The sequence below is a fragment of the Canis lupus genome, chromosome 13, assembly GCF_003254725.2.
Source record: "Canis lupus dingo isolate Sandy chromosome 13, ASM325472v2, whole genome shotgun sequence".
Classification (NCBI taxonomy): Eukaryota; Metazoa; Chordata; class Mammalia; order Carnivora; family Canidae; genus Canis; species Canis lupus.
The window spans coordinates 37,709,317-37,734,924 of NC_064255.1; the positions used below are offsets into that span (position 1 = coordinate 37,709,317).

Sequence of the window (25,608 nt, forward strand, 5' to 3'; positions counted from 1 at the left end):
ATGACTTCAACCATGTGGTGTTTATTAAAATGAGCTTTTTAGCTCAGGTTGTAGCCAATTTTGGCACATCTTCCCGGGGTGCGTGGAGAGAGTGTTGCCTCCCGCGCTCAGCCCATCAGCCCGAAGGAGTGGCAGCGGCGCCGCAGACGTCTTCTCTGTCCTCGCTGGCTTACTGGGCGCTTGGTTCTGACGAGTACTGACAGAGGCGCGCCAACGTCCCCACTATGATTGTAGGTTTATTATCAGTTTCTCTTCATAGTTTTCCTTGATGTACTCCGGAGCCGTTACCAGATGCCGCCAGCGTGTAAGAGCCCTGCTGCCTCGGCGGACTACTCCCGTATCGCTCTGGAATGGTTCCCTTTAGCTCCAGCGAGGCTGTTTGCCTTAAAGCTTACCTGCTGCCAGCAGTTGGGCATAGCTTTGTATTTCCTGTTGCTGCCTGACAAAGAAGCACACGCTTAGCCACCTAAGGCAGCACCGTCCTGTGGGCTCCAGCTGCCATCTGGACACTCGCTGGGGCCGCAGCCTCATCCGGAGGCTCGAGTGGGAGGCACACAGTGCAGGTCTCTGGCACTGTCTGCGGGTTTGTCTCCTGTGGTGCAGGCCTGAGTCCCGGCTCTCGGTGGCGGCTGGCCACGGCGCTCTTCAATTCCACAGATGGCCACGGTTCCCCAGCACGGCCACGGCTTCTCTAAGGCCAGTCTGCTGAGAGGAAACCCTGTGGAGTACGACGTCATCATGAGTACCACGTTGCCCTCGCCAGGCCATATCAGCTAGGAGCAAGCCACAGACGTCACCGTGCTCGAGGGGGGCTCACACGGGGTGGACCTGCCCCGGAGTGCTCAAGCCCAGCATGACTCTCGCTACCCTGACATTGCCCGGCCCTGAGCACTCTTAACCACTCTACCTACCTTCCTCCCATGGACGTGCTGTTTTAACGCTCATGTATTTGTGACGTTAGTGTTTGGTGCGTATTCACTCACAGGTGTGCTCTCCCTATTGAACCACAGCCCCGCCTGCACCTGCACACCCAGCTGGGCTGCTCTCTTCTGCCGGCATCGCCCTGCCCTCTGTTAGTCTCCCCAGTGAGACCAGCTGCCGAGGGGGCCCAAAGATGTGTTTATTTTGCCTTAAATTTAAAATATATATATATATTTATTTGAGAGAGCGAGCATCCGTGGGGGAGGGGGCTGAGGGAGAGGAAGAAGCAGACTCCCTGCTGAGCAGAGCGCCCAGTGTAGGGCTCGATCCCAGGACCCTGAGATTCTGACCTGAGCCTAAGGCAGATGCTTAACTGACTGAGTCACCCAGGTCCCCTTATTCATTTATTTATTTTTACCGCTTCAAAGGTAATATATCTTTTTTCCTTTAACTAATTTATTTAAGATTGATTTATTCACTTTAGAGAGAGAGCGAGCGGAAGGATGGGCAGGGCGAGAGGGAGAATCCATAGCGGACTCCACGCCCAATGTGGAACCTGAGGGAGGCGCCATCCCGTCACGGCCCTGAGGTCACGGCCCTGAGGTCACGGCCTGAGCCAAAACCAAGACTCGGATGCTCAACCGACGAGCTGCCTGGGCGTCCCTTCCTTCCACTAATCTGCAGGCTCCCCCCCTGTCTAGTTTTGAGCTGTGTTACCATGGGGTGCTTTGCGGAGTGTGCGTTGCCCCGCTTGTTTTCCACTAACCTGCTTGAATTTATAACGCATGTCAATGCTGTGACTGGATGTCTGTCAGCCTTGAAAAGTTTTCTTTGAATGTTGCTCCCTCGTCCCCGTCCTCCACGTTGGCGACTTGAGACCCTGTGATCAGACCTTTCCTTCCGTCCCTGCACCTTTGCTCCGACCATGTCCCTTCCCTTCGCGTGGCGCTCCAGGTTACCGGTCCGTGTGCAGCTGCGTCTGCTACGCTGCTAAGAGCTCTCCCATCCATCTCTCAACTTCAGGTTTTGTTTTCACAGTCTCAAACTTCCATTTGGTTCTTTATTGTTTCCAGTTCCTGCCCAGACTTTTTTTTTTTTTGAGATTCATTCATTCATGAGAGACAGAGAGGGAGGCAGAGACCCAGGAGAGGGAGAAGCAGGCTCCCTGCGGGGAGCCCGACATGGGATTCGATCCCGGGACCCCAGGATCACAACCTGAGCCAAAGGCAGCGCTAAACCGCTGAGCCCCCCAGGGATCCCCGCCCAGACTTTTTGATCTGTCTCTTAATGCCCGGCACACACCCATTGAGCTCAGCGTCCAGGAGCAGCTTGACAGCTCTGTCTGGGTCTCCTTCTGCTGTTTATCGTTTTTTTAGTCACTCTGTGCTTCTTCATTTCCCTGATTATCTTTTGAGTGCCGTGCATTCTACATTAAGAACTTTGGAGGGGCACCTGGGCGGCTCCGTCGGTTGAGCATCCGAGTCTTGGTTTCCGCTCACGATCTCGGGGTTGTGGGATCGAGGCCACATCGGGCTCCGTGCTGGGTGCGGCGTGTGCTTGGGATTCTCCGTTCCTGCCACTTGTGCACACACACACTCTCCTGTCTCCTGTCTCCTGGAGGTGTGCTAAAGTTCGGGACAATGTTTTTGTCCTGCGAGGGATTTACGGCGGCCGGGGGCAGCCCCAGACCGCCTTGGTCCTGCCAAGGCTGAGTAAGTGCAGGGGGCCTTAGCGATGGAGCCCTTCAGGTTCCCCGCCGGGGCCGCCGGATAACGCACAGGGCCCTCGTTTAAACTTGAATTCCGGATAAACAACGAACCCTTTGGCTCACGTACATCTCCAAAATTGTGTTTTGTATTTTTATCAGCTAAGTCTGGCAAGTGCAAGCCCGAAGCCGTGCTGCGCTCGCTGGGTCTCACGCTCGGTGTCTCCCCCGGGCGCTGTGACCTGCCAAACGCCTCGGCCGGCCCGGGAGCAGCCGCCCCTTGGGTGCTGATGTCCCTTGGGTGCTGCCACTGAAGCCCACCCCTGGCGAGGACCGCTCGCCCGCACCCCTGGCGCATCCTGACGGCTTGCACCTGCCCCCGCCGAGGGGGGGTCGCGGCTTGACTCCTCTTGAACTGTTGTTTCCTGTCGGGTCATGTGGACCCCGGGTCGCCCGAGGTGACTTACTGCGGCCGCGAGCCGCGAAGGCGTCAGGAGAGCACGGCCGCTGCCCTTCCCTGGCCGCGCGGGCGCCGAGGAGCTTGGCTGATGTGCTCACTGCGCTTCAAGCACCCCCTTGGGATGTGAGTGATGCTGGTCGTTTTGCTTCCTAGTGTATTTTTGTGACTCCTTAAGATGTATTTCAGGAACTTTTTCTGAACTTCATCTGAACTTCATCTCTAAACCGTTGCTAGTGTGCACCATCCAGAGGCCCTGCTTCTGCGGGGTCCCCGCCTCACCATCCCCACCTCCCACATGCGGCCTCCTTGATGCCTCCGGAGGGGCCAGGCCCTGGGCCAGCCCCATCCTGCTGTCCCCGCTCGGCATGGTCACCGCTGTGATGCAGAAGAGCCACAGAAGCTCATCGGGGCAGTTAGTTACTTTGGGGAGCCTGGTGGGGTGTGACTGCCACCGTTGCCCTGTTTCAGAGAAGGGGACACGGAGGCCCAGAGAGGGGACCCACCCAACTCTAGTGGGCAGAGGGCCCGTGGGCCGGTGCAGGTGGGGACCCCAGCTCAGCCGTCTGCTCAGACCTTCCACTGTGGCCACGTGGGGATGCGGTCCCCGGCACCTCGAGATGCCTCCTCTGAGCCCCAGGGGCCTCTGCCGGGCCACCCCCTCTGTATGTGGGAGCCAGGGCGCAGTCGGCGGGGCGGCTCCCATAGGGGTGCACGGGGACCTCTCTGCCCCAGGCCATTTCCCCAGGTTCCCTGCTGGCTCCTCCAGGTGGTCTCCAGTGGCTTCTGGGGGTTCTCATGCCCCCCCCAGTTGTCTGCACTGTGGCCTCTTTTGTAGATTTTAAATATCTTGTTTTTAAGTGCTGTCTACACCCCAGTGGGGCTTGCATTGCAGCCCTGAGGTCGGGAGGCTCGGTGTCCGGCCTTTGTGGATTTTAGAACCTTTCTGGGCCTGGGCCGGTGGGACGGGGTGACGGATCGGGCCCCCCTGGACTGCGTGGATGGCAGCTTGGGGGGGACCAGGACTCCTGAGCCCCCTCCCCCCCAGGGCCAGCTGCTGAGATCCGGGTGGCCGAGAGGCTGTGTCCGCAGGCCTTCATGGCCCTGGTGCGGAGGGAGCAGGAGGCAGGAGGAGCGGCAGCGGCCCGGCTGCAGGAGGAGGCCCTCGACAGTGACTCCAGGCGGTCCTGTGGGAGGTGGGGGGGGCGGGGGACTGGGGTAGGGGTTGGGGTCAGGGGGTGGGTGGGGGGCGGGGTAGGGTAGGGTAGGGGGGCGGGGGCCGGGGTGGGCGGGGGTGCGTGTTGTGGAGAGCCAGGACCTCAGCGGGAACACGGTGCTGTCGGAGGTGGCAGCCGGCAGCCAGGCCCACGCCATCCAGCTGCTGGCCAAGCAGGGCGCCAGCCCCAACAGCAAGGTGGACGCCGGGCCGGGGTCGGGGCTGGGGGCGCCCGCCCGCCGCCCCCTGCGCCCCCCAGTCTTGTTCAGGAGCCCCTCGCGCAGGGCGCCTTCGGCCGGACCCCACTGTACCGAGCAGCCTTCGGGGGGCACCTGGAGGCCGTGGAGGTGCTGAAGCTTGGAGCCGACCCCTGGGTGTGTGCAGATGACGGTAGCACCCCGGAGCAGGTGTGTGGGGGGCAGCCAGGAGCACCCCTCCCCGGCAGCGGCGGGATGGGGGCTCAGCCCAGGGTGCTCGCCTGCAGGGCCCCAGGGACAGCACTTGGGGGTGTGGAGCGGGGAGCAGAGGGGGAAAGGGATATGCAGGCCCTGCTTGGTCTCGGCAGGGAGGCCCAGAGGAGCCTTGGGCGTCTCAGTTTTGGGGGTGCTGCACCACAATGGGCAAGGCTTTGGGACCCCAAGGGCAAGCGGGGAGAGCCACATTTCTGCCCGCTGGTGCCCTTCTTATCTACAATGAGCAGAGGCTCAGAGCTCCTCACGGGCGTGCTCACGGGCGTGCTCGGTCCCTAGGTGGCCTCCCTGGATGCCGTGGTCAGTGTGCTGTAGTCATGGGACCTGGGCCTCACCGACGCCATGCTCCGGAGCATGGAGGCCGAGCAGCAGCAGGAGGCAGAGGCCAAGCGGTGCGGCTGGGGGATGGCAGAGGGGAGGCCAGGGGGAGGGCCAGGAGCGCCTCTGACCGGCCCCCCCACCCCAGCTTGAACCTCAAGGTGCAACAGCTAGCTAAGGCACAGCAGCAGCGACAGACCCAGGTGAGCGCCCCAGGTGTGTGTGGGGGGCAGGGGAGTAGGGGCGGGGGGCGGCTGGCGGCCGGGCAGGGAGGCCCGCTGACTGCTGACAAGGGGCCGCTCAGCTGCAGCAGGCCTACTGTGAGCTCAACCGGAGGATCACGGAGCAGGACGAGTGTGAAGGGCGGTGTGCCAGCCAGGCTGAGCTCACCCTGCAGGTGGGTGAGCTTCTGGGGTCGTGCCCCGCCCCGCACCTGCCCCCACCGTAGGTGTCACCTTCCAGCAGCGGCCTCCCAGGGTGGCACTGGAGGGGGCGAAGCCCCGCTGTGAGCAGAGTGTGGGCTCCCCCGCAGGCCATCAAGGACGCAGAGGCCCAGGTGGACAAGCTATGGCTGGAGGCCCAGAGAGCTGAGGAGACGCTGGCCATGGCCAGGCTGGAGCTGCGGGAGCAGACCCAGGAGGGTGGACAGGTCTGGCGGGCGGGGGTCCCGGGCCCAGGGAGGGGGACCAGGCATCGGGTCCTCCCACTGGCTTCTCCCCTTATGACTCCACAGAAGAGGAGGAGATGCCCGGGCTGAAATGCCAGGTCTCTGAGCTGCATGACATTCTGATGAAGGACGTGGGTGACCGCATCCACGCTGATGGCCGGTCAGTGGCCTGGGCTGGGTGGGACATGAGCTGAGGGCTGGGTGTGACAGTGACCTGGTGGCCGCTCCTAGGTGGCCCCTTGTCATCGACCCTTCGGGCCAGGCAGCCGTCTTCCTGCGCTACCAGGACACCAACTACGTGGACGTGGTGAACCCCGCCCACCTGCAGCCCGAGAGGATCTGGCTGGCGCTGCTGGGGGCGCTCAGGTGAGGCCGCGGGAGGGGGACCCCCGCTGATCGGCCTGCCCAGCAGGTACAGGAAGCCGCTGGTGTTCGACCTGCACGAGCTGGACCTGTTCCCCGTGCTGCGGCAGCAGCTGGAGGCCACGCAGCCGGGCCTGGTGCAGGAGCTGTGAAGCCGGGGGCTCCTGGAGCGGGAGCGCTACCTGTTGCTGCTGCGGCCCGCGGACGAGCCCGAGTACAGCCCCACGCAGTTCTGGGCGGCGCGCCTGGGGGCACTTCCGCGTCTTCTTCATCACCAAGGCCCGATGGCCGCCTGCTGAGCAGCTGCAGGTGCTGCTCCCTGTGAGGATGCTGCTCCCCGGGGGGGTGGTCCTCTAGCGCCGGGCCCCAATAAAGCTTGGGCCGCGGGACTGCGGGCCCCGGACGGCTCGTGTCCTGCTGCGTGCACGCGCCCACGCGGGGAGCGGGGTGAGGCAGGGGCCCCAGCCGGAGGACCCTGGTTTGCGGGTAGTGGGCGGCCCGTCCCATCTGGGCCGAATCCGAGCCAAGCACGGGGTTGGGCTGTGGAGTTCAGGGCCTCCCTGTGGCTCCCAGCCTGGCGTGGGGCAGGGGGTCGGAGGCTGGAGGTGTGAGACAGATGAACGGACGAGAGGTAAAACGTAGTCAATTTTATTCCTTTTAAACCACAAAATAGAGTCTTTGGTTGTACAAACATCACTAGTTACAGTCTTGCCAATGGGTGCCAGCTGGGGAGGGGGCAGTTAGTCAGAGGCCAGAACTCCTGAGGGATCTCTTTAAAATGCTAACACCCAGGTTAAAAGACTCAGGGCAAGGGTGGTGTGCAGCTGGCAGGGCCCCTACCCCAAGTCCAGGGGAGGTTCTGGAGCCTCTAGGAGGGCACGGGGCCCAGGCCACGGCGTCCTGGCCGCACTGGGCGGCGGCTGCTGCACAGTGTCACCTCCTCGGGGCCCACGGTGCCCGGTGACGGCCTGCCCAGAAGCACCATGGCCACCTCTCCGTCCTCCTCCTGCAGGCCTGGTGGGCAGAGGCAGGGGGCTGAGCGAGCTGATGGGGGGCCAGGCACCCTGGCTGTCCCTGGGCCTAGCCTGCCACTCACCAGGGCTGGGAGACGGTTCCAGGGACCTCAGCTCCTCAGCAAAATCTGGGGACTGTGAAGGGGAGAAGGATTAGGTCAGGATGGCACCCCAGGCCTGCCGGCAGCCGCCCCCAACAGCCTGGGGTCCCCGCTGAGCCCCGCACGCACAGAACAGGATGAAGACAGGCAGAGGGAGGGGGACAGGCCTGGGGGCGGGCACAGGGCCGCAGGAGGAGCGCGTGGCTGTCCTGCCGATGGGCCTGGTACCTGCAGCTCACAGACAGGTCTGGAAGAAGGAAGGGCTGCAAACACCCTGTAGTCAAACTTCCTCCCAGACAAGGCCTTGAAAGGACAGCGTGAAGGAGAAAGGCAGAGAGCGTGAAGAGGGGCAGAGGAGGGGGAGTCTGGGGAGGGGTGCAGGGCAGCCAATAGCTGCTGGCTCCTCACCAGGCGTCCAGGGGAGGTGCTGGTCTGGAGCCCGAGGTCTGGGGGGACAAAAAGTAGGCATTGGCAGAGGTCTGGGCTGTAGGGTGCCCCCCCCCCCCAGACTGGCCACAGACCTTCCACGGGGGTGGGTGAGGGGGTGGGTGCGGGCGATGGGGCCTCGGCCAGCCTCTCTAGGGGCCCCCGCCGGCTCCGGCCCTCCTGGGACTTGCTGAGGACCATCTGTGCGCGGAGGGCGTCCTGCTCCAGGGACTTCATCCTGTGGCAAATGGGAGGCAGGGCTGGGTGGCAGGCGCGCCGGGGGGCAGTGGGGGCGGGCAGGCCTCCTGCGGCCACCAGAGCCTCACCTGGCAGCCCTCCACAGGGCGCGCTTCTCGGCCTCCAGGGCTCGGCGCTCAGCAGGGGACAGAGCCCGGTCAGGCAAGGGCGTGGACAGCTCGGGGCTCTGCACGCGCAGCCGCTCCTGATGGCGCCGCTCCGCTTTGGCCGTGCGCACCGGGGCGCCACCTCCGAGAGGCTGGGGGGACGAGGGGCTGAGCCTGGGCCGGAAGACAAGGCAGGAGGACCAGGTGGGTGGGGGGCCGCTGGCATGGGGATCCCGGGGAGACGTTAAGTGCTGCCCCTCACCCTGCAGCAGGGCCGGCCCAGGGTGGCGGCTCCTCGGGCTCCTCGTCGTCGGGGGCCTCCCCGTCCAGGTCCAGGCTCAGCGCGCCGTCCTCTGCCTCCCGCATCAGCTGCGCCCTCTTCTGCTGCAACTTTCGGGCTGAGGTGGGGGTTGGGGGGGTGAGACCTGGACGCCCACCCGCCTGCCCCGCCCACCCCCGTGCACACCTACCTTCCTCCTCCTGCATCTTGCGCAGGTCATCAGCACCCACCAGTGACACGCGCTTGGGGGGGCCCTCGGCCTGGGGCATCCGCACCTCCAGCTCAAAGTATTTCTGCCGCTCACGGAAAGAAAGCTGCTCCGGGGAGGCCATGGGCCCAGGTGTGGGGGGCTGCGGGAAGTGGGTACTGAGACCTGGCCCCTCGGGGCACCCGCCCCCCAGCCACACGTGCCAGCAGGGGCCCCGCTGCGTACCTGAGCAGGGGTGTCCTGCAGCGGGTGAGGGCCGGGCACAGCAGCAAAGGTCCTGTAGGCTTGCTTCACGTTGGTGGGCAGCGTGTCCGGAGAGGGTGGGGACGGGGGCTAGGGAAGGGGATGCACCTGAGCCGGCGAGGACAGCTGTCCCGGCTGCAGCCTCCCCCAGCTGCCTAACTCCCATGCCCAGCACAGAGCGCTCAGAGGGCATCACCTCTACGTCTGGGCCCACCGAGCCCTGGCCAGGCCCACACGGGTTTTCTCAGGAAAGGGCAGGGTGGGGCCAGAAGGTCAGACTGGGATCCAGGTGAGGGGGTGGGGATGTGGGGAAAAGACCCACTGGAGCCACCTCGCCCGAGGGCACTGCCAGGGCTGACCCCCGCCCACCGCCCCCACGCATTAGACCTGGGAGCTTCAGCAGGCTCAGCTTGCCCACCCCCACAGCTATGTCTGCCCCGGGCATAGGGAGGGGCGGCTGGCGGGTGCTGTCCCAGGGCACCGCCTCTGTGGAGGAGGGGGCACCGTCCTGTACCCCTGCCTGGCGTGCACTCACCTGCTGGCAGCTCGGGGAGTGGGGACCCTCGGCCATCTTCCCTCCTGTGGTCCCAGGCGGCACCTGCAGGGGTCAGGCAGTGCCGGGGGAGGGTCAGGCAGGGCTGAGGCCCCACAAAGAGTTGCTGGGAATTGGGGGGGGGGCTGCCAGAAGCTATTCCTCGGTTCCCCAGCTGACCCCAGCCCAGGCCGAAACCACGGTGCAGCCAGCACGAGGGAGCCCCACCGAAGGCCACGGCCTGGAGGCCCCAGGCTCCCCGATGCAGGGCGGCAGTTGCTCCACGAGCACCCCCACTACCCTCCCTGTATATATGGAAGGGATGTGAGCAGGGGATGCCGGGCGCCCCCGCCCCCGGGCTCCCCCGCTCAGCTGTCCCTGCCTAAGGAACAAAGATCTGCACTAAAGCCCGTGGCAGTCCCCGCCCGCTCCCCCGGGCACACCCTCCTGGCAGCCGCTATGGCTCTTGGAGAGGGGGTGAGACCCAGAGCTCCGTGCTGCCTGCCCCCGTGGCCGGTGTCGGGGTCCCTCCGGGCTGACCTCCTGCGCAGGTGAGTCAGGGGAGGGGGCTTCCTAGGAGGCCACCCGCGCCCTCCGCTGCCTCAGGGCTAGCTCCAGGAGGAGGCAGGGCCCCGGCGTGGGTGCCCCCAGCCAGTGCGCCCCTGTAGGCCCTACTGGGAAGCCCCGTCCCCCGGGTCTCCATGACCGGGCCAGAGGTGTGACCTGGACACGACACTGCCAGCGCCAGGTGTGGAGGCCAGAGGTGCCGAACCTGGCGGCAGAATCGGCAGCGCTGCGAGGGGCCTGCGGATGCAAGGCAGGGGACAGGGAAGTGGGCACCGGGGCTGGGCGTGCATGGAAGCCCCATGTGTAGGGCAGGGGCGCCCGGACACGCACCATGGCCTCCAGTCCCCACTGTGGGGTTGGTCCCGGCGGCTCCTTCTCCTGCGGGCAGAGGGGACACAGGTCAGGGACGGCCAGCCTCGGGCCCTCCGGCCTGGGGGCAGCCGCTATCGGCGCTCTGACCTTGCCACAGCCTTCAGGGCTCAGCTCCCGATCGATGGAGGAGACGCTCTCCAGACTGTTCCGACGGCCGACGCCTGCCGCGAAGGGGTTAGCGATGACGCCTGGGGACACCTGAGGAGACGAGAGGGGCACGCTAAGGTCAGGGCCACCACCCTCCCCGGTCCAAGGTCCCCTCCAGGGGCCAGCCAGAGCCCCAGCCGAAGACCTGGTGGTGAGCAAGCGGCTATGGCAGCCTTGCGGGGTGGGGGGGGGATCGTGACCGGCCCTGTGGACCACCTGGGCCACTGTCTGAGACACGGGGTAGCCACGAGTCATGGAAGCACGTTGTGGGCACCAGCGGCCATTTGGACACGTGACAGGAGGCCGGGGAGGTCAACTGTGGACGGTGAGCCCAGGAAGCAGAGGGGTGACCACACGGCAGGGGGCAGGCAGTGGACAGTGGGCAGTGGGTGTCCGCACAAGACCCCACTCGCACTCACAAGCCGCTTCTGGAACCTGCAGCACGAGCGCCCAGGATAGACTGAAATAAAGGACACGATGCCAGAGCAACACGGCAGCTGTGAGCACAGGGGAGCCCACTGTCTGCCGGGCAGCAGGGGTGGGGGGGCGAAAGCGGGAATGCAGGCAGATGGAGACACAGATGGCTGTCCCCCCAGGCCCACATGGGGCCCGTAGCTTGGCCCTGACCATCGGGAGGAACCAGAGCAGGCGCAGCCCCCACGCCGGCGGCCGGCAGAGAGCACGGGTGAGGGGAGGGCAGCAGCCCCACGGGGGTGAGGACAGAGGCGCCCCCGCAGGGACGCCGTCAGGATACACGGCGCCACTCATGACGCAGGTGGGCGCAGCGGGCAACACCTGAGAGATGCAGGCACAGCGGGAACACGCGGGACGGAGGCCCGACCAGCACACGGACTCTGACACGAGCAGATTTAAGGACATGCTGAGGCACCCACATTCCCGACTTCTGGAAGACGCTTGTCCAAAGGCCTCAGGTGGCCTGGAGAGGCGGGGCCTTCAGGCCAGGTGGGGAGGGGCAGGCAGAGGGAGGGGCAGGCAGAGGGAGGGGCAGGGACAGGGCTGGTGGAGGGACAGAGAGGGACAGCACGGGAGGAGGGGAGGAGGGAGGACGCAGGTAGAGGGATGGGCAGGAACAGGGAGGGATGGGGAGGGACAGAGCAGGGACAAGGGGGGGGAGGGACAGGGAGGGACGGGGCAGACGGAGAGATGCAGAGGCAACAGAGATGCAAGGCAGCCTCCGGGTTGAGGCCTGCCGTGAACTCCCTCCCCCAGGGCCGGGACTCCCAAACGGCCATGTGCGCTCCCATCCACGAGCCCAGCCACGGCAGGTCCGGAGGCCGTGAGCACACGGGGCGCAGACCTGGCTCGTGAACAGCACTCTCCATCCTCGGGGGAACGTGACGCAGGCCGGGAGGGCAGCAGGCGGCTCACAGATGAGCCATGTCAGGAGCCCGCCCGTCGGCCACGCTGCCCCTCGTGGAACGAGAGGCCGGTGAGGCCGCGGGGATAGCACGTGGGGAAGGGGGTGCTCCCGTGGCTCCCGTGGCGGCCCACGGCCAACAGGCGGGCGCAGGGGATGGATCTATAACATCCCCGTCGGGACCACCACGGGACCGACACCAAGAGCAGCCCCGGGTGCTGGGGGCGGCAGGTGGAAATGTGACGAGGAGCAGGGCGTCCAGACACCCTCACGTCCCCAAGTTACACCCCACGTTCCAAGGGGAAAGAGTCCCTTCAAGTGGGGAAGCCTGGGGACACGATGTGGAGGCTGCCAGTGACAGGATGCACAGCCATCCACGCCTGTCCGGAGGCTGAGGTGGGTGGGGAGACACACTGGGGTAACCTGGTCAGAAACGCACCCACTCCAACCTGCCTCGAGAGGCCACGGGGCTCTGAACCAGGTCAGGTCAGGGAGGTGGGGCAGCCGGGCCCCCTGGACTGAGCCCTCAGCTACGAGGAACACCGTGGGGGCTGGGGAGGCACACAGGCTGCGGGGGCGGGATTCTGTGGCCTGTTCCTGCCACTTTTTTTCTAAACTTAGAATTATTTTATGGGGCAGCCCAGGTGGCTCAGCGGTTTAGCGCCACCTTCGGCCCAGGGCGTGATCCTGGAGACCCAGGATCGAGCCCCACGTCGGGCTCCCTGCATGGAGCTTGCTTCTCCCTCTGCCTGTGTCTCTCTCTCTGTGTGTCTCTCAGGAATAAATAAAATCTTTAAAGTTATTTTATGTATTTACTTACACTTTTTCTTTTTTTAGACTTATTCATGAGACACACAAAGAGAGAAACACAGGTATCACAACCATCCCTAAAAACACGGGAGGCCCGGGGTACACCTAGCTGGGAGCCTAACGACACAAACAACTACTTCTAGTGCCTTAAAAACACAGTATTTTGGGATGCCTGGTGGCTCAGTGGTTGAGAATCTACCTTAGGGTCAGGTTGTCTCCCGAGGTCCCGGGATCCAGTCCCATGTCGGGCTCCCTGCAGGGAGCCTGCTTCTCCCTCTGCCTGTGTCTCTGCCTCTCTCTGTGTCTCATGAATAAATAAAATCTCTTAAAAAGAAAATAAAATTTAGGACAGCTCGGGTGGTTCAGCGGTTTAGCACCGCCTTCGGCCCGGGGCCTGATCTTGGAGACCTGGGATCAAGTCCCACATTGGGCTCCCTGCATGGAGCCTGCTTCTCTCTCTGCCTGTCTCTGCCTCTCTCTCTGGGTCTCTCACGAATAAATAAAATCTTTAAAAAAAAATTAAAATAAAGTAAAATAAAAAAACAACAACAAACAGTCCCAGGACACTGGCCCAGCTAGAGGAGCCTGTGACTCTTGGTGGGTCTCGGGATCATGAGTTCAAGCCCCATGTTGGGCGAGGAACCGACACCAAAGACAACAGGACAAACTCACGGCTTTGGTCAGGCTCCAGTCCCCCTGGCCGCAGCCCACACCCCCACGCCCTCCCGCTCACCGACACGGACAGATGGAGGGAAGGGAGCCGCGCGTGCGGAAGGCGGCAGGGAGATGGGCGCAGGGGGCCGGAGGGGGCAGGTGAGTGTGGACCAGGCCGGGGACTCTCCGAGAAAGCCGCTGGAAGATGCCCGCTGACCGCTGAACGGGCTGGTGAGCCGGCCACCAGGGAGGGATGTGACCAGAGGGCAGGGCGCAGCAGCGCTGGCAGGCCGGTGGGCACGCCCTGGAAGCCCAGAAGCAGACGCCGCCCAGACGAGGCCCCTGAGGCAGAGGGAAGCCCTGCATCTGCCCAGGGCTCCACATCAGGTAGGGGCAGCGGCCCATGAGCTGCGCAGCACCCGCTGCAGAAGCGGGGCCTCCAGCTGCGTGGGGAGCGCGGCTACAGGGACGTGGCATCAAGGCCAGTTTCCAGAACCTGAGCGGGGTTCACAGGACACCTGTAGGCCCCCGATGCCCACAGGGCTGGAGGTGCGCGGGGGCGGTTTACAGAGAGCGGGGTGGGCAGGGTGAGGATCTGGGGCACACCCAGCCCACGCCCTGCGGCTTCACGAACTGCAGCAAACGTCCAGCCCCTTTGAGTCAAAATGAGGCAAGGCCACTGGCTGCCGCTGTCACCCAGGCAGAGGTCCCGGGGCAGATCCAAGGGGCTGCTGCCGAGATCCAGACTAACAAGGAAGCCACAGCCATCCACCAATGGGCTCGGCGCACACACGCTCCTGCGCGGACAGAACTCTGAAATCCAAGGTGACCTCTACTCATCCCGCCCATCACAGAACCCCCAGATTAGCAAACACTCAAAAACCAGTCCGAAGTCTTCTAATGTAAGAAAAACAGGTAACGCGGCCAATTAGAGATGAAGGTGCAGCGGAAAGTGACCGTACCCAGGGCCCCATGCGGCGGCTGAGGACACCGGGCACAAGGGCGGCCCCACATGGCCGGGCCCGCGGGGACCTGGGCGCTCAGTCTCCACTGCCGACACAACACAGCCACTCCCCCCAGAAACACTCCCAGGAGGATCACACCGCCCTGCCTCTGAAAACTTTTATTAGTACGAAAAAGAAATGTAGGACAACGTAGGACGGGGAGAACTTTAAAATGGGGAGACTTTTCTACACAAAATCCTGAATCCAAAAGACACAGAATAAAAGACAAAACTTAATTCAAAAAAATTTAGAATTTTAAAACTGCCAAGAAACCCTTCTTCAAAAGCAAAATTGACCCAAAGGTTTATATCCCACAGAACAGGAGACTGATGTTCAGAACGTGCATCAGCACATCACTTACAGGGGGACGGATGAGGCTGAGCGCCCAGGCTGCAGCACACAGGGCCCCCCGCCCCGACCCCGGGCTGGCTGGCGTGCCATGGGGAGCCAGCACCCTGCACCAGGTGTGAGTGCCCCCCGGAACTCGGGGACACATCACCGTCAGATGTTCAGGCCTGTGCAGCCACTTTCCTCTGTTTGATAACAGCTTTAAAATCAGCAAACGTACAAATTAAAACACCTCAAAACTCTCACACACGGAAAAAAGTAAAAACACAGCCTCCTCCAGGACCACCTTCTCCACGCCTCCGCAGAAAGACACAGGGAGGGGCCGGCATGGGGCCCAGCCTGGCGCCCGGGTGCCCAGTGGGGCACGAGCCCAGGCTCCGTTCCCGTCCACCCCTCGCTGGCCGGAAGTGGCTGCCCCAGAGACCAGTGCTCGCAGGCCGACCTGAGTGACTGCCCCGTCCCTGTGTGGGTGAGAGCCCTCAGAGGCCTGGGTGGGCTGCAGGCAGGCATGACCCCGGCCCTCGCTCTGGGGGAGTGGGCAGGAGGACGGCAGGGGCCCCACGTGCCATACCCCCACCCCAGCTTCTGCTCTGAGGTTTAAAGTCCTGGGAACAAGTCATCTGCTGAGGAGCTGCCAGCAGAGGACGGCGCCCAGAGGCTGGGGTCCCCAGCCGGGTCTGCAGGTACAGCCCCAGGGGCCACCTGCGTGGCTTAGACCCCCCAAACCTGCAAGTGCTGCCTGCCTGGAAGCTCGCGGCTCTGTCTCCCCTCCCAGGGCCTGGTCGTTCCACACGCCCTTGTGCCCCGTCTTCCCTGGGCTGAACCTCTGCGCACCGGGAGCGGGTGCCTGGACCACGGCCTGGCACTAACCCCCCAACCCGCCCTCCACCTGCCGAAGGCTGAGCACTCCCTGAGGCATGCACGCGGAGAGATGTCCGCAGTCACTCGTCATGGCTGGGGGTGGAGGACCTAGGCGGCAGGCACTGACCTCAGCGGGAGCCACGGTGCTGGTGTCGAAGCCGTCACAGACGAGCACGGTGAGGGTGTCGCCCACGCTGCGCAGCAGCTGCACGGCCTCGCCGTGTGTCAGGCCGAGCAGGCTCTGTTGGTTCACCTCCAGCAGCCGCAGCCCCACCCGCAGCCGGCCATCGCGCCCGGCTGCTCCCGTGGGGCTCACCTGCAGAGACCCAGGCCTCAGACGTTGGGGGGCCTCTTCCCTGCCACCGAGGAATCCCATGGAGTGGGTCTGGCCAAGGAGGGGCCCTCACCTTGGAAATGAAGATGCCCTCGTCCGTGGGGTCACAGGGGTTCCCCGCATGGCCCTTGGCGCCCCCTCGAACACTGATGCCCAGCTTCTCCCCGGGGGCCTTCTGGATGCAGAGCTCCCGCATGCCCGGTGGTGGCGGGTCCCTCCTCACGAGCAAGACCAGCTCCAGGCAGGGCCGGAGCAGGGCGCTAACCGCCTCCTGGTGTGTGGCCTCCCGAATGTCCTGCCCGTTCACTGCCAGAATGCGGTCCCCAACTCGAAGGCCACTACGTGCGGCCAGGCCCCGTGGGAGCACCTGTCAGGGGAGGACAACGTTCAGCGGGCTGGAGGCCTTGCTGCCCCGCGGCTGGCCGGGCCCTCGTACACAGACACGCGTGTGGGGCCTGCACTACCTTGGAGATGAACACGCCAGGCTCCTGGATACCAAACGGGTGGCTGGAGTGGTCAGAGCCCCCGACGATGCTGAGCCCCAGTGGGCCCCCGGCTCTTGGGAGGCAGATCTCCTGGGGATGCCAAGGGACACGAGCTGGCTGAACAACCCCCCTGGAGCTGCCCGGGGAGCTTCTCCAGCACAGGGGGTGTACGGGCCCCAGCGGCTAGTCAGGTCCTCAGGGGCGAGGGGCCCTGGCAACTCAAGGCACGTGGACCACATGGTGAGGCAGTGGGCCTGGAGGGCGAGAGCACCTGCTTTCCCGCCCGGAGGAACTAACATCCACACCAAAAACTTTGTGGGGAGACGTGGGGAGAGTCGGGCACAGGTAAGGGAGGCCTGGGTCTTACCTCCACCGGGTACGGCCCCTCCAAGGTGGCAGCCAGCAGGCTAGGAGCCAGCCTGAGCGGCCCAGACTCTCCAGGGCTGGCAGTGACCACGGTGCTGGGGGCTGTGACAGGGGGTGGGGGGGAGTGTGGCAGAGGGCTGGGGGGAAGGGGCCCCCCGGCCTCCCGCTCCAGCAGCAGGGCGATGGTGGGGGACGCGGCGGTCAGCAAGGAGACGGCGTGGTCGTGCCTGGCCTCAGTCATGTCCACCCCATTGATCTGCAAGAGTTGGGCCAGTCAGGGGGCCCTGTGGGGGAGCAGAGCAGACAGGGCAGTACACAGGCCCCGTGCCCCCCACTCACCGAGAGGACACGGTCGCCGACCTGCAGGGTGCCCGCCCGGTGGGCAGCGCCCCCCTCTGCGATGCGCGAGATGAAGATGCCCTGCAGCAGAAAGGAGGGCCGGAGGCACTGAGTCCCAGTCTCTGCCCGGCCCCCTCCCCGCCCGGCCCCCCCCACCCCTGCCTCACCCCATCGCCAGCCCGGTAAGGTGTGGAGCCTTTCCCGCCGGCGATGCTGAAGCCTAGGCCCTTCTCACTGCGCACAAGGCAGGCCACGTGCCGCTGGCGGAGGGGCCCAGCGGCCTCGGGCTGGAGCAGGGGCAGGCGCAGGCCGGCTCCCCGCCGTTCCCGCGGGCTATAGTCGTCCTCAGGCCGCAGCGGCGTGACAGTGACCGCGTTCTCGGGCTCCACCATGCGCTCCCGCCACAGCCGCATCTGCACGGTGGTGCCTGCGCCCCGCAGCGCCTCCACAGCTTGGTGGTGCTCCGCGCCGTGTAAGGCCACGCCGTTCACCTGCACAGCAGGAGTGGGACGCGTGTCAGGACGGGGCTGCGGCCTCACGAGGGCTCTGCGCACACTCCCGCTGCGGACCACTCCCCAACCTGTGTGACCCCGGGGGGAAGGATGCGAGCGGCTGATAGGGACACGGGGACACCCGGGCCCTGCGGTTCCCCCCGCCCGTCCCCAACCCAGGCAGCCCCAGACTCAAGATGCCTCCGGCGCCTGAGCTCACTGGGCGTCTGACCCTGCGCCTCACCCTGACCCCGGCTCCGTGAGGCTCCCTCCCTCCAGCTCAGCTCTCCCTACCCAGGGGGCCAGAGCAGCTCCTCCCAAAGCTATGATGGGACCTCAGCCCTGCCTGGGCGGACGCGCAGCTGGCTGGTGGCCCCCGTCCACTGCCCCTTCTGGGCCCCCGCAGGAAGGGCCAGCCGCCATCAGACTCGCCCCGGTGCGCCCGCCCGGTCAGCACACGCACGCAGCCTCTGTGGAAGCCCCTGCCCCGCTGCTAGAGGACTGACCGCCTCCCCAGCCGCTGCTCCCGGCACAGCCAGCGCCTGCACCCCTGGGCTCCTGCCCTGATGGCCAGGGCTGCGCGGACCCTGAGACGTGTCGCCGACTCACCTCGAGGAGCTTGTCGCCCACCCGGACCCCTGCCTGGGCTGCGGGGCCCTCCTCAGACACCCGTGAGATGAATATGCCCTAAGGAAGAAGCGGGAGCTGAACGGAGAACCAGAACACAGAGGCCCTGAGGGCCCGGCCTGGCTTGTCCCGGGGGCGAGCAGCTGGAAGGCACAGGCTGACCTCCCGGGATGACTTTCAGCCCCAAGCCCAGCGCAGGCCACTGAAGGGGGGAGCGCAGAGCGCCGAGGGCTGGCGCATGGCACACCGTGTCTAAGTAACCTGCCTGGGCCACCGTCAGGCAGGGCCACCGTCAGGCAGGGCGGTGGTGCCTGGGCCACCGTCAGACAGGGCGCCTTGGCAGGGGGCCCTGAGGGTGAGCAGGGGCGCAGAACAAAGTGCGCCAAGACGTCGGAAGGTGCGGCACAACTTCCCGCAGGACTACACAGGCCTCATGGGAAAATAGGGTGCCGGGAAAGGGGTCCCCGAGGCGGCATGGCTCCTCACCTCGTCATCCCCCTTGTAGGGCGTAGAGCCCTTGCCACCAGCGATGCTGATACCCAGGCCCCCCGTCTGCCGCACAATGGTGAGCGTCAGCTAGAAACAGAACAGATACTCGCTGTCTGGGGACTGCTGTGGGCCTGGCGGGGGCAGGGGGTCTGCGCAGGGACGGGCACCTGCCAGGGCAGAGCACAGCCTGGCTGGAGGCCCGCGCCCTGCCCCCTCCTGCACACCCGCCTCTGACACTGCTGCCTTCCCCGGGCCCCATGCCGGGGCTGTCGCCTGTGTTGGAGGCCGGCACGCCCCAACCCTAGGGGGTGCACAGAAGCTCTTAAGGGGCGGGGGTCTGCGCAGGCGTGCGGGGGGCCGGAGGAGCGAGCGCCCATAGCCCGGGAAAGCAAGGCCACAGCCCGGGACACAGAGCACAGAGCGAGTACAGACCTCTTCCTCCTCAATGCGTGCGGGCTCTATCAGCAGGTTATTGGCCTGGTCAAACGACACCCCCTGTTAGGACAGGACCAGTGAAGGCATGCAGGTGAGCCACCGCCCTGCCTTGCCACCACCTCACTCGGCCCCGCCAAGAGCAGAAGGGAGGCACAACCACACCAAGCTCCCGCAGCCCGAGCGCCAGCCCCTCCCTGGGCGTGGGGTCCTTTCTAGTCCAGGACTGTGGCCGCCACCACCGCCACCACCACCGCCACCATCACACAGGACGGGCTCAGCTGGTCCAGGGGACCCCACAGCAGGCTGAGGCCATGCCCGGCTGTCCCGGATTCCAGGCACCTAAGGCCCTCAGCAGCCACGGCATCACGCCCATGTGCAGGGCGAGACCTTGACGTCAGAAGCACAGGCATGCTGAGCGGGTGAGATGCCCCCGGGGAAACAGGCAGGACCCTGGGCGGGCCCGAGAGCCACCTGAGGGCTGGGGAGAGGATGTGGGTGAGGGTCCAGTAGGCCTGAAGCCCAGCTCTGAGGAGGACATGAAAAGAAACAAGAGTCTGGGCAGCTATGGCGGGGCCGCCTGACCCCGGGGATGGGGCCTCGGAGCACCCATCTGAAACCAGCCCAGGAGGGTGTGGAGAGCAGCAGCCCTTGGGGAGCGCCCTCCCCTGGCAGCCAGACTCGGGCCGCAGACTGACAAGCAGCAGCAGAGACGCTGCGGGGACAGGGCAGCCCGGGGTCGAGAGGGATTGTGAGCAGAGACCCACCTTGATGGAGGGCGCAGAGACCACGGCCTCCTCCTTGTCCTCCTCGGCCACTGCCACCTCCTCCTCCTCCTCGTCCTCCTCCTCGTCCTCCTCGTCCTCCTCCTCGGCTCGTGGAGCCCAGGGCGTGTGGGGGCCGTTGTGCCAGCCCCCAGCCCCTGCCGGGCCCTCACCGTCTGGCTGCGCCCCCTGCAGCAGAGCCACGACGGCCTCGGGCTGGGGCAGCTTGGAGATCTTGAAGTGCTTCTTGTAGTGCGGTGTGTCCTTGCGGATGAGACGTTGCCTCCCGCCAGGCAGGGGCCAGGGCGCCTCCAGCTGCCCCTCCTCGCTCTCGCCATCTTCCCCTGCTGGGGGCAGCAGCAGCGTGTCCTCTGCAAAGCGCACTGTGGGCTGTGTGAAGCCAGGCGTGAGATGGTGGCAGGTCACCCCCCCAGGGCCTCTGAGTAGCATGGCGTCGGACACGGCACTCAGGGCCGGGAAAGAGCCTGCAAGGGAACTTGTGGGAACGGACACGGGGGGCGGAGGCCTGGCCAAGCTCCAGCGGGGAGAGCCCACCGTGAGGCCCAGCCGCACACTGGCGGGTCCCACCTACACATCTGCTTGGCCTCCGGCGCCAGCCTTACCTCCTCGTACGTCTCCTCCTCCACAGCCTCCTCCTGGGCGTTGGGGGCGGCTTCCTGCTGGCTCAGCCCCTGGGTGTCTGCCAGTGACCCCTCAGGTTCACCTTGGGAGGCGGTGCCTGTGGACGGCTGCGAATCCTCACTCAGGCCGGACTCCGTGCTCAGTCTCTTGTCCTGGAGCGGGTGGGGCAGCGGGTCAGTCCATAGCACCCCTGGCGGGCTCAGTCCGGCACGGTGGGGGCCGTCCATCCCAGTCCGCAGGCAAGTCGTGCTGCCATCAGACCGAATGGATGACATGCAAAGATGCTTCTGGGGACCTCCCAGAGCTCTTCCCGAAAACAAGACAACAACGAGCCCCTGGAGAACACTGGCCTGAGAACAGCGAGGGGCCCTGATGGAGCACAGCTGTGTGAACAGCAGCTTCGCGGGGGGGGGGGGGGGCATTCTACATCCCCCAGGTGTCATGGGCACCCTGCTGCAACCCTAGGGATCCCAAAGCTTCCCTTTGCCCTTGATGCTAGAAGCTCAAGCGGCAGAACCAAGCTTGCTGGACTATGATCCCAGCTCCTAACACTGAAGCTGATGCTGCCCCTGCCGGTGGTGTGAAAACCTGTGGAGGACACCGACCCCGGGGCCTCATGCTCCAACCCCTATGCCACCTCTGGCAGCTCACCGTGCTCCTGCCCTGCATGTCTACAGCACACGCTCCCCTGCACCTGCCCCAGTAGCCTTCGCATGACATGACCCTGCTCCAAGGGAGGGCACAGCACACGTGGCCCTAGACCACCCACCAGGCTCATCCCCCACCACCCCAGCCACCCTGAGCCCTAGAGCCCCACACCCAGGATGACAAGACACCCAGAGCTCCCAAGAGGTGCAAGCCTGCCAGGCTGGTGTCCCTTGGGCACAGTGCAGGTTCCCACAGGCACCTCCTCGAGGGGCGAGGGCAGCCTGGACTCAGGCTTCCAGGAGTAGGCTTCACCACGACGCTCCTCGACACCCCTCTTCATCACCTTCAGCTCGCTGGGGTGAGGTGTGGCCCGGCGCTGCAGGCCCTGCAATGTGCACAAGGGCACGCGGTGGGGCAGGGTAGGGTCAGGTGAGGGCAGGGAGGAAGCAGCCCACCCAGGGAGCCCCTCGCCATACCCGCTTCTCGGCAGCAGCTCCCTCGGCATCATCGCTGCACATGGGGACCTCCAGAAACTGGATGACGCTGACGCGGCTGGGCGGGGCATCGCTCCAGCTCTCCGAAGGGCTGCTCTGCAGCCCTGATTCCTCTAAGGGAGACGCACATTAGCATTAGGAAGCCCCACTCATCTGAAACCATACCCCACCCCCACCCCAGTTCCCAGCTGCCAGTCGCCAGCAACCTACCAAGGCTGGGTGGGGGCTGCTGGGGCAGCAGGTAACAGGTGAGCACCTTCTCGCCGGTCTGAGCATCATCCTCCGTCTGGAACCGGAGCATCGGCTGTGCCTGGTTCTCAGCGAGCCATAGAGCCTTGAGGTTGAGGTGGGTGAGCGCAAACGGCAGACTCTGCAGCCTGGTGGCCAGTGGGCACGATCAGCTCAGTTGGGGGGGGGGGGGACAGTGGGCACGGCCAGCTTGGTGGCGGGGGGGTGGACGGTGGGCACGGCCAGCTCGGTGGTGGAGGGGACAGTGGGCACGGCCAGCTCGGTGGGGGGGATGGTGGGCAGGGTCAGCTCGGTGGGGGCAGGGGATGGTGGGCACGGCCAGCCCGGTGGGGGCGGGGGATGGTGGGCACGGCCAGCCCAGTTCGGGGGGGGGGGGTGTGGGCACTCACCGGTTGCCGGCCACGTCCAGCACATGTAACTCAGCCGTGTGGGCGAGCTCGGCTGGCAGAGTGGCCAGGCGGTTGTCCCTCAAGGAGAGAACACTGAGGGCCGCACAGCCTCCAATCTCCGGTGGCAGCACCTCCAGGCGGTTCCGGTCTGCATTGAGGTTGGTCAGCTTGGTCAGCTTCCCCAAAGACCGAGGCAGAGCCTAGGCAGGAAAAGGACAGCCAAAGGTTGACAGAAAGCCACCAGAATTTGGAAGGAGAGGAGCACCCCTCAGGGCACCCCCAGCACCTGCTTCCCACCGGCAGCCTCCCATCCAGGCAGACGGCTGGGCCCGCGCCGCGGCACCCTATCCCTGCTCCCCCGGTCCTGCCAGGCTGGGCCGTACCGTCAGCAGGTTCTCAGTGAGGATCAGCTCTGAGAGATTCTCGCAGTCACCAATGGCCTCGGTCACCTCACACAGACGGTTCTGGTCCACCTTCAGGATGGACAGCTGCTTCAGCTGACCTGGTGTCGGGGAGAAGGGGTGACGGGCTGCAGGGGGTGGAGGGCCCGTGCAGCTCACAGCTCGGAGCCCCGCCCCGGCCCAGGCAGCACCCTCCCCGCCGCCCTCCCCAGCCCCAGAGAGGACGGCTCTGCACGCCCTGGTGGCCTCCCTGCCCGGCCTTCCCCATGCCCCCAGCATCCTGCCCCCTTCTCGGGGCGTCTCTCGGAGCCCAGTCAAGGTCTTCCTCCCAGGACCCTCCTCTGGGCCAGGCCTCACGGCCAGCCACGCCCCTCCCAGTGCCCGGGTTGGCGCTGACCGATGCCGTCAGGAAGCCTCTGCAACAGATTCTGGGAAAGTAGCAGGTCAGTGAGCAACAGCAGGCCACCGAGCTCCGCGGGCAACTCCTCCAGCCGGTTCTCCGACACGTCCAGGCACACCAGGCGCCGCAGGTTCCCCAGCTCCTGCGGGTGGGTGCGGAGGGTCAGGGCACGGCCAGGCACGAGCCAGGGGCTGCCGCACCCTCACTCACCGGGGGCAGTGCCGACAACTGGTTCCGGTCCAGCCACAGTTCCCGGAGATTGGGCAGAGCCCCGAGGGTGTCGGGCTGCAAAAACAGACAGGGACAGGGCAACGGGGTCAGAGTAACAGCCCGGGGTTCGCCCGCCTTGCCTCACCCGCCACGGCCCCGCCCTCTCCGCACCAGTACTTCCAGCTCGTTGCCTCCCAGATCCAGCTGTTCCAGCTTGACCAGGAAGGACAGAGACCTACGGAATAAACAGCAGGTTGTGCTGTGGCCACGTGAGCCAAGGCCCCCCAGGACCGCGGCCGAGCCGGTGCCAGCAGGTGACCGAAGCCCACTCACGAGGGCAAGGACTTGAGCAGGTTCTCCCGGAGCTCCAGGGTCACCAGGTTGGCGAGGCTGAAAGAGAGATCAGGGCGGGGCATGATGGAAGCCGGGGCAGCGGGCAGAGGAGTGGGTCTGGGCCAGGCCCCCTGCCCTGGAGAGCACTCACTTGCCCACGTCCCCGGGCAGCGCCTGCAGGGACACATCATTCAGGGCCAGGTGAGCCAGGCTGCGCAGCTGAGTGAAGCCTTCGGGGAGCCTACAGCAGAAGCAGGGGACCTCAGGTGTCCAGGAGGGGGCTGTGCAGGCCCCGCGCCCGCTACTGCCCCCGCTGTGGCCACCACCCACCTAGACAGAGGGTTCCCACTGAAGTCCGCGATCTCCAGAGCCTTGCAGAACTTGATGCTCTCGGGGATCTCAGGGATGTCTGCAGTGGGACAGAGGTCACCTTGGAGTGACAGCCAGAGTCTCCGAGAACTCAAAGCCCTTCCCGCCACCCCGGGCTCCACCCCAACCCATGCTGGGCTCGCACCGTTCCGGGACACGTCCAGCTCCACCAGCTGCATAAAGTTGGCCACCTCAGGGGGCAAGCGCTGGATCTCGTTGTCGCTCAGACCCAGCTTGCGGAGGTTCAGCAGCCGGAAAAAAGGCTGTGGGCAGAGAGAGGGGTCAGGGGAGGACGGACTGTGGCGGGGGCCCCCTCCGGAGCAGACGCAGCTCCCACCGGCCTCTGCCTGGCTCAGGCCACAAAGGAACCCGGGGTCCTGCCCCGTAACCGCCCCCTGCAGCAAAAGAAGGAAAGATGGGTGCCCTCGTCTTGCTAACACTTCCAACTTCCTAACTTTCAGTACCTGGTCCCTTCACGTCACCTCGGACGCGTCCCTGCCACCCTCCCGCCACACGACAGACCCCAGGCCTGCGAGTCGAGCAGTAGCTGAGAAGTTCGCCTCCTGGTTGGGTAGCTGTGTGTGTTCCCCTGCAGACTCCACCCACCCGGGAAGAGCCCCGGGCCCCCAGCCACCCCGCCCAAGCCTGTGGCAAGAGTTTGATGCCTACGAAAAGACAGAAAAAAAAACAAAGGCTACGGGAGCAGCAGAGGGGGACCGCAGGTCCGGGCTGCCGTGCAGGCTCCCGGCGGCGAGGCCAGAGCCCGGCCCTCCATGCCCTCCACGCCCTCCAAGCCGGCCAGCCGCCACGCCCTTGGAGGCTCGCAGCCCCCAGGCACCGGCCACTCAGCACCCGGTGTCCAGAAAGGAAATCCTCCCATGACCGGCTTCCTCCAGCCTCTCCTCCGGAGCAGCCTCAGGGAGGCGAGCGGCGGGCAGGGCAGGCGGCGCGAGGGCCGGGCCCACCTGCAGGGCAGCGCCAACTCCCCCCCCCCCCCCCGGGGCGGCCCCGCGCTCACCTTGGGCAGCTCGCGCAGCTGGTTGGCGTCGAGCAGCAGCTCCTCCAGGCTGCGGCTGTAGCGGTAGATCTCCTCGGGCACGGCCTGCAGCGAGCAGTGCCGCTTGTCCACCGACTCCACGTGCCGGTTGCAGCGCCACAGCGGGATGCACTTGAGCATGGTGCGGGCGGGCGGGCTCAGGCGCGGGCGCGGGCGGCGGGCTCGGCCGGGGGGCGGGGCTCGGTCCGCATGAGCCCGGCGGCGGGCGGGGGAGGGGCGGCGGCGGCGGCGGCGGCGGCGCTGGGCCCGGCCGCGCTCAGAGCGCTCGACCCAAGGCGGCCCGCGCTGGGGGGCGGGGTGCGGCCGGGGCCGGGGAGGGCGCGCGGCCGGCCGCGCTCAGACTCCGGGGAGGCGGCGGCGGCCCCGCATCCCGCCCAGCCCGCTCGCCCGCAGCTGTGCCGCAGCCAGGACGGCCGCCGCTGCCCGCCGGACTGCCCCGCCGACAACCGCCGGCCGCCGCGCAGCCCGCCGGGAAGCCGAGGCCCGCCCTCGCCGCCCAGCGCCTCCGGGAACTGCAACCCCCACAAGGCCCCGCGGTGCCGGCGCCTCCGAGAACCCGTAGCGGCCCCGCGCACCGCCCGCCGGGAAGCTCCGCAGCCGTGCGCGGAGCGCAGAGCACCATGGGACATGAAGTCCAGCCAGGAACGGGCTCCCGTGCGCAACCGGGTCGCGTCCCGGGGCCTC

The 25,608-nt window shown here is 65.8% G+C and overlaps 2 protein-coding genes across 4 annotated transcripts; one reads left to right on the plus strand and one right to left on the minus strand.

Moving 5' to 3' along the window:
• The first annotated feature begins 291 nt into the window (after positions 1 to 291).
• IQANK1 (IQ motif and ankyrin repeat containing 1) lies at positions 292 to 6,481 on the plus strand. The gene is given in 14 exon segments (XM_035699328.2): positions 292 to 353; positions 496 to 583; positions 658 to 742; positions 4,132 to 4,279; positions 4,395 to 4,497; positions 4,584 to 4,706; positions 5,049 to 5,167; positions 5,233 to 5,290; positions 5,392 to 5,484; positions 5,620 to 5,728; positions 5,821 to 5,914; positions 5,986 to 6,120; positions 6,167 to 6,365; positions 6,367 to 6,481. Coding segments are annotated over 14 exon segments (1,524 nt in total). The 3' UTR covers positions 6,475 to 6,481.
• A 268-nt stretch (positions 6,482 to 6,749) lies between these two features.
• On the minus strand, positions 6,750 to 25,137 carry SCRIB (scribble planar cell polarity protein). Of its 3 annotated transcripts, XM_025450605.3 has the most exons (36): positions 24,886 to 25,135; positions 24,013 to 24,130; positions 23,829 to 23,907; positions 23,650 to 23,739; positions 23,499 to 23,555; positions 23,337 to 23,400; positions 23,166 to 23,240; positions 22,953 to 23,097; positions 22,538 to 22,656; positions 22,155 to 22,354; positions 21,727 to 21,893; positions 21,499 to 21,629; positions 21,282 to 21,407; positions 20,356 to 20,526; positions 19,736 to 20,122; positions 18,969 to 19,031; positions 18,534 to 18,623; positions 18,030 to 18,107; positions 17,097 to 17,420; positions 16,930 to 17,010; positions 16,592 to 16,846; positions 16,204 to 16,314; positions 15,813 to 16,106; positions 15,533 to 15,721; positions 10,291 to 10,401; positions 10,162 to 10,209; positions 9,268 to 9,330; positions 8,715 to 8,822; positions 8,472 to 8,631; positions 8,264 to 8,399; positions 7,984 to 8,175; positions 7,753 to 7,895; positions 7,640 to 7,677; positions 7,460 to 7,534; positions 7,214 to 7,265; positions 6,750 to 7,131 (listed from the first exon to the last, which is right to left on the minus strand). In XM_025450605.3, exons 1-36 carry the CDS (start codon positions 25,042 to 25,044, stop codon positions 6,986 to 6,988), a joined length of 4,845 nt encoding a protein of 1,614 aa, XP_025306390.3. In that variant the 5' UTR covers positions 25,045 to 25,135; the 3' UTR covers positions 6,750 to 6,985. The 3 variants fall into 3 exon arrangements, with proteins under 3 accessions (XP_025306390.3, XP_025306391.3, XP_025306392.3); XM_025450606.3 differs by lacking the exon at positions 18,969 to 19,031 and having other exon boundaries at positions 24,886 to 25,137; XM_025450607.3 differs by lacking the exon at positions 7,460 to 7,534 and having other exon boundaries at positions 24,886 to 25,134.
• Between the last annotated feature and the right edge of the window lie 471 nt (positions 25,138 to 25,608).

What these genes read in the sequence shown, in the direction of transcription:
- SCRIB (XM_025450605.3), bottom strand. Translation starts at nt 25,044, where the DNA reads ATGCTCAAGTGCATCCCGCTGTGGCGCTGCAACCGGCACGTGGAGTCG. An exon ending in CAAGATGCAGGAGGAGGAAG is followed by an intron (nt 8,400 to 8,471) that starts GTAGGTGTGCAC and finishes CCCCCACCTCAG; the next exon opens with CCCGAAAGTTGCAGCAGAAG. An exon ending in GGAACCGTCTCCCAGCCCTG is followed by an intron (nt 7,132 to 7,213) that starts GTGAGTGGCAGG and finishes TCTGCCCACCAG; the next exon opens with GCCTGCAGGAGGAGGACGGA.